The sequence below is a fragment of the Dysidea avara genome, chromosome 1 (assembly GCF_963678975.1).
Source record: "Dysidea avara chromosome 1, odDysAvar1.4, whole genome shotgun sequence".
Classification (NCBI taxonomy): Eukaryota; Metazoa; Porifera; class Demospongiae; order Dictyoceratida; family Dysideidae; genus Dysidea; species Dysidea avara.
In genome coordinates this window covers 45,927,058-45,939,983 of record NC_089272.1, presented here as the reverse complement: position 1 = coordinate 45,939,983, position 12,926 = coordinate 45,927,058, and the positions used below count along the sequence as shown (strand labels likewise).

The 12,926-nt window shown below is 37.4% G+C and overlaps 1 protein-coding gene across 1 annotated transcript in view; it reads left to right on the top strand.

Moving 5' to 3' along the window:
* LOC136247072 (uncharacterized) overlaps positions 1 to 12,926 on the top strand; it is a 120,280-nt gene that overhangs the window by 35,749 nt on the left and 71,605 nt on the right. Inside the window, exons 9-16 of the mRNA XM_066038688.1 lie at positions 86 to 195; positions 256 to 351; positions 406 to 577; positions 630 to 773; positions 892 to 924; positions 979 to 2,220; positions 6,815 to 7,069; positions 7,119 to 7,237. Coding sequence (XP_065894760.1) covers positions 86 to 195; positions 256 to 351; positions 406 to 577; positions 630 to 773; positions 892 to 924; positions 979 to 2,220; positions 6,815 to 7,069; positions 7,119 to 7,237 — 2,171 coding nt within the window. The remainder of the gene's footprint in view (positions 1 to 85; positions 196 to 255; positions 352 to 405; positions 578 to 629; positions 774 to 891; positions 925 to 978; positions 2,221 to 6,814; positions 7,070 to 7,118; positions 7,238 to 12,926) is intronic.

Here is a 12,926-nt window from a genome sequence, read left to right as displayed (position 1 = left end):
TTCCTGACACTCAACTGGTCTCCCTGCAATATTATTGTGTAGTACTTCTACATACAAACAAATCACTTTTATTCTTTACATGTAGGGTTAGGCTGTGCATTTCTGACTGAACAATGTACAAATCATAGTGTTTACCCTTATTTGTGTAATCCAAATCCAAGCGAAATGATGTGCACTTATGATCACTTGAGTAAGGTATGCTTACTGCAAAATCTTTTTTATGAATGTAAAATAAGTATTATCACATTATTACAGGGTACCTGCTCTACTCGTTGGAGTGGTTTTGATGATTGTCCTGTTGCAATTGCTGATGAACCAGAACATTATTGTCGTACTGAACTGGAAATTCCAGTTAGTTTTTTTTTGTGTTATACACATAATTATTATGTTCAAATAATATTACAGGTACAAAGAGATATAGAGAGTTATACTAATAATTCCATTTGTATTGATGGTCGCACATCACTGTCCTCCCACTCCTGTGGTACATACATAACAGAAACTGATATACCTCTTTGTGTGGTGCAAGAATCATATGTGGTGAATGGCTCAAATTCATATGCAGTTTATTTAAATGGTAAAATATCCTACATTTTAAAACCAAATATCATTGTAGATAATTTGTGTAGGGAGACCATTTAGGTGCAAAGATGATGTTGCTCTTGTCACTGCTGACAATTGGGTAGTGCCCTGTCCTCCAACTGAGGATGTTCTATCACGATCTACAGCAATACTACCTGAGACTCCTGTATTATTACCAGTGAATGAAACAAGTGAATATATTCATTTGTATGTTTACTATTGCTGTATGTACAGCAGCTCATAATTCAGCTCTGTATAAATAGTAATGTTATTATTACAATTATATGTATATTACAATTATGTTTTTAGGGTTTGATGATGCATACAGGAATGTTCTGCCATGTAAGTTGCACCAAGCGTGTTGATAATTTTGTCAAGTGAAATCTTTATGCACAGCAAATAATCAAGAGCTTGTAACGTTTGGAGGTTTAATGTTGGATGGCAGCTTCAACTTTAATGTAGTGCTACAAGTCAACTCATTTTATAATGCCACAGTTCCATTGTGTCATCTTTATGGATGCAGAACTTGTACTGTTCCTGATATGGTATACAGTAATGCAACAATGCTGTTTGATGCTGATAAAGTATACTTGGCAAATAGTAGACTACTGGTAGCAATCTCAGTTTTTTCAAATACAAGAATACAATCAACTGATGTTAGTTTAGTGTTAATGCTAGATCCACATGCCACGTACTCCTTCGTACATTATGCAATCTCTATTGACTTTGTGAGTGATCATTTGCGAACACTACATTCAAATGACCATAGCATTTTTATAATATCTGCTTTATCAAATAATACTGAAGTCAGAATAGCTCCAAGCAGAGATGTTATTATCAATGGGTTTATAGAGAACTATGGAGAGGAATGCATATTGATTTTACATATTGGAGAGTCAATGATGGTTACCAGTAGTGAAGATCTTACTGGTTCTAGAGTAACTGCTAATAAAGCAATATCATTTTATTCTGGTCACTATTGTGCTACAGGTAGTACTGACAATTGTTCAGTTCTCATTGAGCAAATTCCTCCATTCAATTCATGGGGGAACAGTTTCATATTACACACCAATGTCAGTGGGTTGATAGGAAACATGTTCAAGTTGATGTCATCTGATATTGGTGCTAGTGTGTCAATTAACTGTACTACTGATGGAATCAACTATGAGAGTAACAACTACCATCTTGGCTTTAGACAACACCTTGTTTTATCCATTACTCATCATCACTGCATAGTTGATGGTGATGAAAGAATATTAGTTGTCCAGTTCAGCAATGGCAGTCAAATTCCATCAGATACATTCATGACCATTTTACAGACACCTGAACAGTTTGAGCATCATTATGTGTTCAATATGTATAATAACTTTTCCAACTATGTTGCCCTCACAGTTAAAGCTAGTAATCCAAGTTTCAATCATATCTTACTCAACAACAGTGCAGTTGGTGTTACATGGGAGAGGATTAGTCTAAATGGAAATATCTATTATTTTGGAGTTATAACATTATCTGCTGGCAAGCATATACTTGAAGCCAACTTTAAATTTGGTGCTATTTTATATGGATCAAATACAGATTATACATATGCACTTCCAGCTGGAATGATACTTAATATCACTGCAAAACCACCATCACAAGGTATAAATTACATATATACTTCAAAATTTAAAACCCAAAATGGTGTTTTAATGCATCTGTAACTGCTGTACATGGTGCCTGAATATAGTTAAACATTTTGCTGTAGAAATTTCTTAATGGTGGGGGAGGGCTGTGGTGGATCTAGGGTTTCTAAAAGAGGATTTCTGAAAGTTCATAAGGTATCTAGGAATAAGTCATTTGAGGAGATTTCTGCAGAATCTCAGAGATCAGATTTTAGGCTATGATTAATTGACAATTACAATAAATCCAATAATTTAAACTACAAATATTTCAAGACACACGATAGTGTGTCGTGCGGCCCAAGAAGCCGGCGCGCCACACCACGAGTATATTAACAGGAAGAAAGAAAACGCAATTTTCACACCTATGTAGCTCTGTGATCCCTTATCCGATTGGAACCAAATTTGCTAGAGACGTGCCGCCCAGTTAGGGGAGTCTACAATCCAAATTTAAAGAAAATCGCTCCAGCCATTTCCGAGATACGAGCGAACAAAATTTCGTTTTAATTTCTTCGTTTTTTTCTTCATCTTCATTTCGCACACTTGGCAAAATTCGCCATAAAACACGAATTCGTGCTCGGATTGGGCTGAAATTTGGCACACTTCAAGGGCTCATTAAGGCGGATCTCCGTACCAACTTTGGTAGAAATCCGATGAACATTCACCGAGTTATTACCGATTATTTGCGTAAAATAAGGTTGAAGGTCTGTCACGCCTACAGGGTAAACCCCTTGGAGGAATCAGTTGAACATTGATATGTAGATGGAGCAACCATCGTAGGAGTGTCTTTTTGTGGTTTTAAAGGAATCGGGGTAAATACCATGGAGATATGACACAAAACCCAACCTGTGTCAAAATTACGCGATCGATTTTTATGAATAAAAAAACTATTAGATTTCATGTCTACCAGGCAAACCGCTTAGAGCAATGAACTGAAAATCAGTATGTAGCTGGAATAATCATCATAGAAAGTTCTTGCAGTAGTACAGAAGAATCGGATTACAAATCACTGAGTTATGATTCGAAAGGCAACTACGTGCAGCAAATGCAAGATCGAGATACTCTAATAGAACAGTCACCCTAATAAAGCATTCAGCTGCATGTATAATTTACACAGTTATATTACATTGCAAGTTATTCTGTAGGGAATTCAGCTACAAACATATCACCCTGTAGTCAGATCAGCTAGAAGAAGGTACCTAATAGAGAGTTCAGCTACAAAGAAGCCATCTGGTAGAGAGTTCAGCTCAAATAAATCACCCTGTAGAGAATTCAGCTACAAACAAATTGCCCTGTAGAGAGATCAGCTAGAAGAAGTTACCTTGTAGAGAGTTCAGTTACAAAGAAACAATCATGCAAAGAGTTTAGCTGCAAACAAATCACCCAGTAGAAAGTTCCGCTATGAACAGATCACACTGTAGAGAGTTCAGTTAGAAACAAGTCATCCTGTAGAGAGATTAGCTAGAAGAAGTTACCTTGTAGAGAGTTCAGTTACAAAGAAGCAATCATGCAAAGAGTTTAGCTGCAAACAAATCACCCAGTAGAAAGTTCCGCTATGAACAGATCACACTATAGAGAGTTCAGTTAGAAACAAGTCATCCTGTAGAGAGATCAGCTAGAAGAAGTCACATTGTAGAGAGTTCAGTTACAAAGAAACAATCATGCAAAGAGTTCAGCTACAAACAAATCACCCTGTAGAGAGTTCAGCTAGAAACAAGTCACCCTGTAGAGAGATCAGCTAGAAACAAGTCACCCTGTAGAGAGTTCAGCTAGAAGAAGTTACATTGTAGAGAGTTCAGCTACAAAGAAACTACCATGTACAGAGTTCAGCTGCAAACAAATTGCCCTGTAGAGAATTCAGCTACAAACAAATCACCCTGTAGAAAGATCATCTAGAAGAAGTTACCTTGTAGAGAGTTTAGCTACAAACAAATCACCCTGTAGAGGATTCAGCTACAAACAAGTCACACTGTAGAGGGTTCAGCTAGAAGAAGTTACATTGTAGAGAGTTCAGCTACAAAGAAACTACCATGTAGAGAGTTCAGCTGCAAACAAATTTCCCTGTAGAGTATTCAGCTACAAACAAATCACCCTTTAGAAAGATCATCTAGAAGAAGTTACCTTGTAGAGAGTTCAGCTACAAACAAATCACCCGGTAGAGAGTTCAGCTAGAAACAAGTTACCCTGTAGAGAGTTCAGCTGGAAGAAGGTACATTGTAGAGAGTTCAGCTACAAACAAATCAACCTGTAGAGAGTTCAGCTAGAAACAAATTACACTGTAGAGAGATCAGCTAGAAACAAGTCACCCTGTAGAGAGTTCAGCTACAAAGAAACTACCATATAGAGAGTTCAGCTACAAACAAATTGCCCTGTAGAGACAAACAAATCATCCTGTAGAAAGATCAGCTAGAAGAAGTTACCTTGTAGAGAGTTCAGCTACAAACAAATCACACTGTAGAGGGTTCAACTACAAACAAGTCACCCTGTAGAGAGTTCAGCTGGAAGAAGGTACATTGTAGAGAGTTCAGCTACAAACAAATCAACCTGTAGAGAGTTCAGCTAGAAACAAATTACACTGTAGAGAGATCAGCTAGAAACGAGTCACCCTGTAGAGAGTTCAGCTACAAAGAAACTACCATATAGAGAGTTCAGCTACAAACAAATTGCCCTGTAGAGACAAACAAATCATCCTGTAGAAAGATCAGCTAGAAGAAGTTACCTTGTAGAGAGTTCAGCTACAAACAAATCACCCTGTAGAGGGTTCAACTACAAACAAGTCACCCTGTAGAGAGTTCAGCTGGAAGAAGGTACATTGTAGAGAGTTCAGCTACAAACAAATCAACCTGTAGAGAGTTCAGCTAGAAACAAGTTACACTGTAGAGAGATCAGCTAGAAACAAGTCACCCTGTAGAGAGTTCAGCTAGAAGAAGTCACACTGTAGAGAGTTCAGCTACAAAGAAACTACCATGTAGAGAGTTCAGCTGCAAACAAATTGCCCTGTAGAGAATTCAGCTACAAACAAATCACCCTGTAGAAAGATCAGCTAGAAGAAGTTACCTTGTAGAGAGTTCAGCTACAAACAAATCACCCTGTAGAGAGTTCAGCTAGAACAAGTTACACTGTAGAGAGTTCAGCTAGAAGAAGTTACCCTGTAGAGAGTTCAGCTAGAAGAAGTTACATTGTAGAGAGTTCAGCTACAAAGAAACTACCATGTAGAGAGTTCAGCTGCAAACAAATTGCCCTGTAGAGACAAACAAATCACCCTGTAGAAAGATCAGCTAGAAGAAGTTACCTTGTAGAAAGTTCAGCTACAAACAAATCACCCTGTAGAGAGTTCAGCTACAAGCAAGTCATCCGGTAGAGAGATCAGCTAGAAGGATCACCTTGCAGAGAGGTCAGCTACAAAGAAATCATCCTGCTTCATCTTTTCTTCTTCCTGTAGTAAAGAAAAAATGACAGGTTAAAAAGCCCTAAAGCCAGCCATAGGCCGGCTTTGGGGTATACAAATACAAAAAGAAGTGAAATCTAATCCAAAACAGCCAAGCTGTAAAAAAAGAGTGCGGCCCTGAGAAAGGCTATGATGAAAAAAGATGTGAAATCCAAGGTGGCGGCCAAGAAATGGCTGTGATGGTAGGTTAATGGTAAAAATTTTAATAACAACAATTCAGGTGAATTTGGTGCCGCTTGGTCTTGGCACAAAATTCACCTGAATTGTCGTTATTAAAATTTTTACCATTAACCTACCATCACAGCCATTTCTTGGCCGCCACCTTGGATTTCACATCTTTTTTCACCATAGCCTTTCTCAGGGCCGCACTCTTTTTTTACAGTTTGGCTGTTTTGGATTAGATAGTAAATTATAGGGCAAATGTTGTGACTAAGCTGTAGCTTTGATTGCTCTATTAGAGTAGTTACTTGATGGCTCTACTAGATTATCTCGATTGCTTTTAATGCAGTGGAAAGTGAGTGTTGCTGAGGGTTTAAAATAGCTATAAATGGTGTTAGTTAACTAAAGTGTAACTGTATGCATGCTGCTGAAATACATTGGTATATAGTTGTTTGCTATAACAAATTGTCAATACAACAATAATGAAGCCAGTTGGACTTCCGCTGAGCTAAATTTAAAAGGGGGTTCTGTTAAAACCACAGAAACCCATCTAGATCCACCACTTAGGGGGTATCTCTGAGTTAACCCAGCCATCAACTTTATGGAAGTCCATCTTGATTTCTTCATATTTTTCTACTTAATCTTTTTTTTCTTACTGCAACACTGACTTGCATGTACAAAATAATACATCTATCTAAAGCAGCTTAGGAATGTGGTCTTCCAAAAAATATGCTAGTATGAAAAGGATGGGATATCAAAGGGTGATACTGTATTAAAACAATTGCTGCAATGATATTAATGCTACATATTAACATTACAAATTTATTGACATTAATACTATAATGATTGTAGCCATATTAAATAAGCTTTTTATACAACCTATTAATTTTTTGGAAATGCACACTCTTTTTCACAGCTTGGCTGTTGTATTTTGTACCAATTTACATTCTTGTGCATTATTCTCCAGCTCCTTTGCCGGTTCAAGATGCAGTACTAACACTAGTTGACGGAATGATCAATGTCACATGGACACCTCCAGTTGTTCCTAATGGAATCATTTGCCAGTACATTGTACAGAGAGTCAACTCTAGTGGGAAATTTTATCATTATGTTCCAGCTAACCAAAACACAATATCACTACCGTATATCAATGATGGTCTTGTTTTTGTAGCTGCGGTTAACCTTTATGGGCAGAGTGATTTTGTGCATGCCAAGTCACCAGGTAGATACTTGTGTGAAATTCATTTGTAGCATACTTTATTTTTATGTAGTGCCTTGTCAGCCCTCTCCTTGCATTAATCATGGGATTTGTAATGTAGTAAATGGTAGCTCATTTAACTGCACTTGCTCTGACCCTTTTTTTGGTTTGTTCTGTGAAAAGATTTCAAAAGTAAGAAAAGTAATAAAAGTGCATACATGATATACAGTAATTGTAGGATTAAACTACATGTATGTAAGTGTAACGGCAACAAGAAGTTTCAAACTCCTAAGTATTCTTACACTTGTTTGTCAACTGCTTTTAAGCATAATTTATGATTCAACTCACACATACACATAACATTATAGTTAGAGTCCACAATCTGAAAAATCAACTTTTACAAATTGATTCCCCAACCATAGTGGCCATGAAAATGGAGGCACAATTGTTGTCTTCACAGAAATATTGATTTTAGTATCACATGAGCTACAATATTCATTTTTAAAATTTGTGCTCCATACAAAGGACCGGATGAAACTTGCTACTTAGCTAGACGTTATATTATTGTTGTTAAAAGTATGTACAGTAAAAAAATAAGCATGGGTTCCTGGCAGAGGGTTGCTTTAATTTAAACTTCAGGAAATTAAACATGAATTTTTAAATTCAAGCTACCCTACCTGCCAAGACAAAAAAGTCAACTCATCTTCATAGTAATGTGATAAGGTTGGATGCATAGTCTGTCTATGCTGTTAGTCTGGAAAGAACTGAGATCTCTCACCATCTGGGTGAAGAACGTCAAAGTTTTCATGCGTCATTCCCTCAATGGTGCCAAAGTCCATTCCAGTACTTCTGATGCAACACTGGTCACTTAATTGTGTTTAGAATGATTAATGATGATCCAAAATGTTTGGTAGTAGTAGCAGTTGGTGTTTTTGTGATTACATGTGATGCACTATACTAGCAGCTCGCCAAGGCTTCTACCTACATAGATTGAGATCTAACTTGAATCAAAAATAAAATAAATTACCTGCTCTTTTTTGGTTTGTTTGCAACATGTGTTATAATAGGGTCATCTAGTAAAGATTTGAAGTTGCTGTGGTGCATGAGACTGAGGTTATTGGATGATTTAGCTGCCTCCCATGATGCAGAGTGTAGAATGGCATGTGGAAGCTGTGAATGAAAAATATGATTTACAACCACTGGCACCAAATGTCCAGGGACATCTATTGACATAATTCTAGTCAATAATTGTGACCCAGTCTGACAAAACTGGGCTTATCGCCTATTTAAAAGTATTGAGAAATGCCGGTTTTAAGTATTTAGTGTGTTGTAGCTCGCCAATGGTTGAAGCTATGTGTACCAAATTTTCACACGTTTTACACCAATTCCTTACCTTCCAGAGCATCCACTGTGCAAGTAGCCAACAACTAAGTTTCCCACCATTTTAGATAGTTTTTAAACCAAGGTTAACTGTATCAGGCGAGCTGCAAATTGGGTGGGAGGTGGGGCCCTGGAAGGCGGGAAAGATGGTGTTCAAAAATTGAAAAGGAAGGCCAAGGGATGAATTAGGCCAACGGATGAATTAGGCCAAGTTTTGAGCCATTGAAGTCTCAAAACTGGCTAAAATGAAAGGAAATTAGTTATTCAACACCACAGAGCTGTACAGCCACATACAGTCATTCCCAGGCTGACCAGAACTCCATTAAGGCCCCACACCACACGTATGGATCACCACTGGGCTCGGGAAAAGCAGCCAGCAAAACCAGACCACTCAAGTCTAGCTGATTTTAAATGTGGAATTAGATAGGTTATTCATGTAGCTGTGTGTCCTGGGTGAAAAATCGAATATGCTGACATTGGCAATTAGACCGGTTTTCTCAGACTGGGTCACAATTGATGATTTTTTTAGCTGCAGAAACACTGGAAAAGGGCTTTTAACCACAATATAATTGCTTAATGCTGTTTTGACGCTTATCACCCAGATGGTGAGAAGTCTCAGGTCTTTCCAGAATAATAGCATATTGTAGATAGATTATGCATCCAACCATATTGAAACACTATGAGGAAGAGTTGGCTTCTCTTGCCCTGGATAGTTGAAATCAAAAAATTATATTTCTTTGTCTATTTTTTTAAAAGTAACCTTGTTCTGGGCACCAAGCCAATCATTTGTTTATTACTGTGCGTACTTTTTAACTAAAACGTAATCTGGCAATGTACAGTAGCAAGTTTCATCTGGTCCTTTGTGTGAGCACAAAATGTGAAAAATATTTTTCATCTTGAGACATACTGAAACATTCTTTTTGGGAAGACAACAATCACGCCTCCAGTTTCATGGTGGATCTAACAGTAGGATACTACAATAAACATCCCACAATGTTAGGGAGGTCAATTTGTAAAAGTTGATGTTTTTGGATTGCAGATTCTAACAGTATACAAATACAGTGTACACGTATCATACAGTACAGATAATGCTGTAAGGTAGAGATAATAGTGTTGCACCGTATCCCACTTTTAAGGGAAAACCAATATCCGATATATTTTTACCCTGTTTTACCGATAGTTATCCAATACCTGATTGTAGGTCTCTACAAGTTATGCTTGTGCATACTCCACTAAAAGTAGAGCTAGTAAAGCCAATGCTGTGAGATTGTACACTTACCTCAACTCAAAGTTGCTAGTCAGACAAGTGGGCTAGGGCCTGAACCATCACTGTTTATCTTTGTGGTTACTACAAAACATAAACAAATTACCTAAGTATATGCCAGAGCCTTTGACACCAGCCCTTCAGTAGTACTGCAGCTGCTGAAGCTGGGCATCTGGATTCAATGGAATGGAATGGTGGACTGGAATGGTGGAATGGAACGGTAATTAGGTAATTTCACTTAGTGAACACCTCTTTATAAAGACCACCTTTGACCACCTCTTTATAAAGACCATTTTACTTTAATGTCTAAATTGCTGTTTTAAAGTGTATATACCCCTATAGGACAGCCATATATATGAATTATGCGCCCACATGTTATGCCTAGAAAAGCCAGGGTGATATCTGATTTATAATACAATAATACATCCATACAAAAACAGCCCAGCTGCACAAAAAGACGTGTCCACAACTAAAAGTAAATAACCACAAAAACTAAGAGCTAATATCTGGTGAGGTCAAGAAATGAATGTTAATACTGGCAGCAAACTATAATGTACAATAATCTATATAACATTGATCCTTTATCATTGACTTGTGCAGTTTAACTGCATTCCTGATTAATTCACTGTAAAAATCTAATTGGCTAGTAAATTGGTACCTTTTCCAATAGTCATTGTAGAGGAGAAAAATGGTAGCCAAATTACTAGCCAATTAGAGTTATAAGGAATTAATTAGGAATGCAGCAAGACTGCATGAGTCAGTAATAAAGGATCAGATTGTTATAAATTATAGTTAGTTGCCGGTATTGACGTTCATTTCTTGGCCTCAACAGATATTAGCTCATCTAGTCATCAGTTACTTTTAGTTTCATGGACATGTCATTTTTGTACAGCCAAGCTTTTTTGCATAGGGTATTGCTGCATTACAAATCATATATCACTCTGAATTTTTCATAGGCATGTTAAAGACCAATCTGTGGGGATATACTCTAAAACAACAAGATAACAGCAATATAAACATTAAAGTATAATTAGCATAACTGCTAACTAGCTAACCAACTGATGCCTTCAGCTCGACTTGTAGTTTACTTGCAGTTTGCCATATGGTTTACAGTAGGTATAGAACAGTTATGTTCTACACCCTTACATTTAACAAGCTGTAAATAATGACTGACAGTATTAGCAGCATTATTAATTTTTTTTTAAATTGATGATGATAAATGAGCACTTTGTTTGAAACAAAAGTCACTTTGATGCATGCAAAAGCTGGTGAGAATAGTGGATAAGTGAAGAAAAAGGTGCATACTAAGGGGTAGGTACACTGTATAACAGTGGACCCAAGGACCTGTGGGGATCCAACTTTTCTGCAGCTTATAATGTTAAAACAGTAAAGCTATGAAAAATGGTGTGGACTGGATGAAAAGTAAAGGTGGTGGCCAAGAAATGGCTGCAATGATATTTAATTTTAATAATGACTGTGTACATTGTTAAAATTTATTAGCATTAACATGCAGCCATTTCTTGGCTGCCACATTTGATTTCACAGCTTTTCTCCCAGGCTTTTTTCAGGCCACACTATTTTTTCTTAGCTTGGATGTTTTGTGTGATTATACTTTACAATGTTTATACATTTGTACTTATACTAGATACCACTACAAATCGAAATGCGTAGTCTTGTATGACCAATGGCCAATCCACTCTTTCTTTGTCACAATGCCCCATATGTTGCCAACATCAATTAGAAATCAAGACACATGGTAGTGTGTCGTGTAGCCCAAGAAGCCGACGCGCCACACCGTGAGTATATTAACAGGAAGAAAGTAAACGCGATTTTCACACCTTTGTAGCTCCGTGATTCCTTATCCGATTGTAACCAAAGTTCCTACAGAAGTGCTGGCTAGGAAGGGGAGTCCACATTCCAAATTTGAAGAAAATCGCTCCGGCCATTTCCGAGATACGAGAGGCCAAAATTTAGGGTTTTTTTCTTTTACTTCTTTCGCACACTTTGCAAAATCCGCCATACAACACGAATGCGTGTTCTAATCGGGCTGAAATTTGGCACACTTAAGGGTTCATTAAGGCAAATCTCAGTATCACGTTTGGTAGAAATCCGATGAACATTCACGGAGTTATGACCGATTATTTGCGTAAAATAAGGTCGAAGGTCTGTCACGCCCACAGGGTAAACCACTTAAAGGAATGAGCTGAAAATTGCTATGTAGTTGGAATAACTATCGTAGGAGTGCCTTTTTGTGTTTTGAAAGGAATCCAGTTAAAGGCCATCGAGATATGACACAAAACCCAACCTGTGTCACAATTACGCGATCAATTTTTATGAATAAAAAACTTTTAGTTTTCACGCCTACCAGGCAAACCGCTTAGAGCAGTGAGCTGAAAATCGGTGTGTAGCTGGAATAATTATAATAGAAAGTCCTTGCAGTAGTACAGAAGAATCGGATTACAAACCACTGAGTTATGATTCGAAAGCCAACTACGTGTAACAAATGCGAGATCGAGATACTCTAATAGAACAGTCACCCTAATAGAGCATTCAGCCACGTTTATAACTTACTCCATTATAGAATTATATTGCATTGCAAGTTATTCTGTAGGGAGTTCAGCTACAAACAGTTAATCTTATAGACAATTCAGCTACAAGCAAGTCACCCTGTAGAGAGTTCAGTGACAAATATGTTGCTGTAGAGATTCAGATCATTATAAGTCACACTGAAGAGAATTCAGCTATAAACAAGTCGCCTTGTAGAGAGTTCAGCTACAACAAGTCACACTGAAGAGAATTCAGCTATAAACAAGTCGCATTGTAGAGAGTTCAGCTACAACAAGTCACTCTGTAGAGAATTCAGCTACAAACAAGTCACTGCATAGATGGTTCAGCTACAAAAAAGCTACCCAGTAGAGAGTTCATCTAGATCAGCTACAAACAAGTTACTTTATGCAATGTTCAGCTACAAACAAGTCACTCTGTAGAGAGTTCAGCTACAAACAAGTCACTCTGTAGTACAAACAAGTCACCATGTAGCTGGAGAGTTCAGCAACCAATAAAAAAAACCACTCTGTAAAGAGTTCAGCTATACAAACATGTTATAACTCTATAGAGAAAGTTATAACTCTATAGAGAGATCAGCTAGAAACAATTAGTCATCCAGTAGAGAGATCAGCTGCAAGACATCACCTTATAGAGAGTTCAGTTACAAAGAAACCACCATGTAGAGAGTTC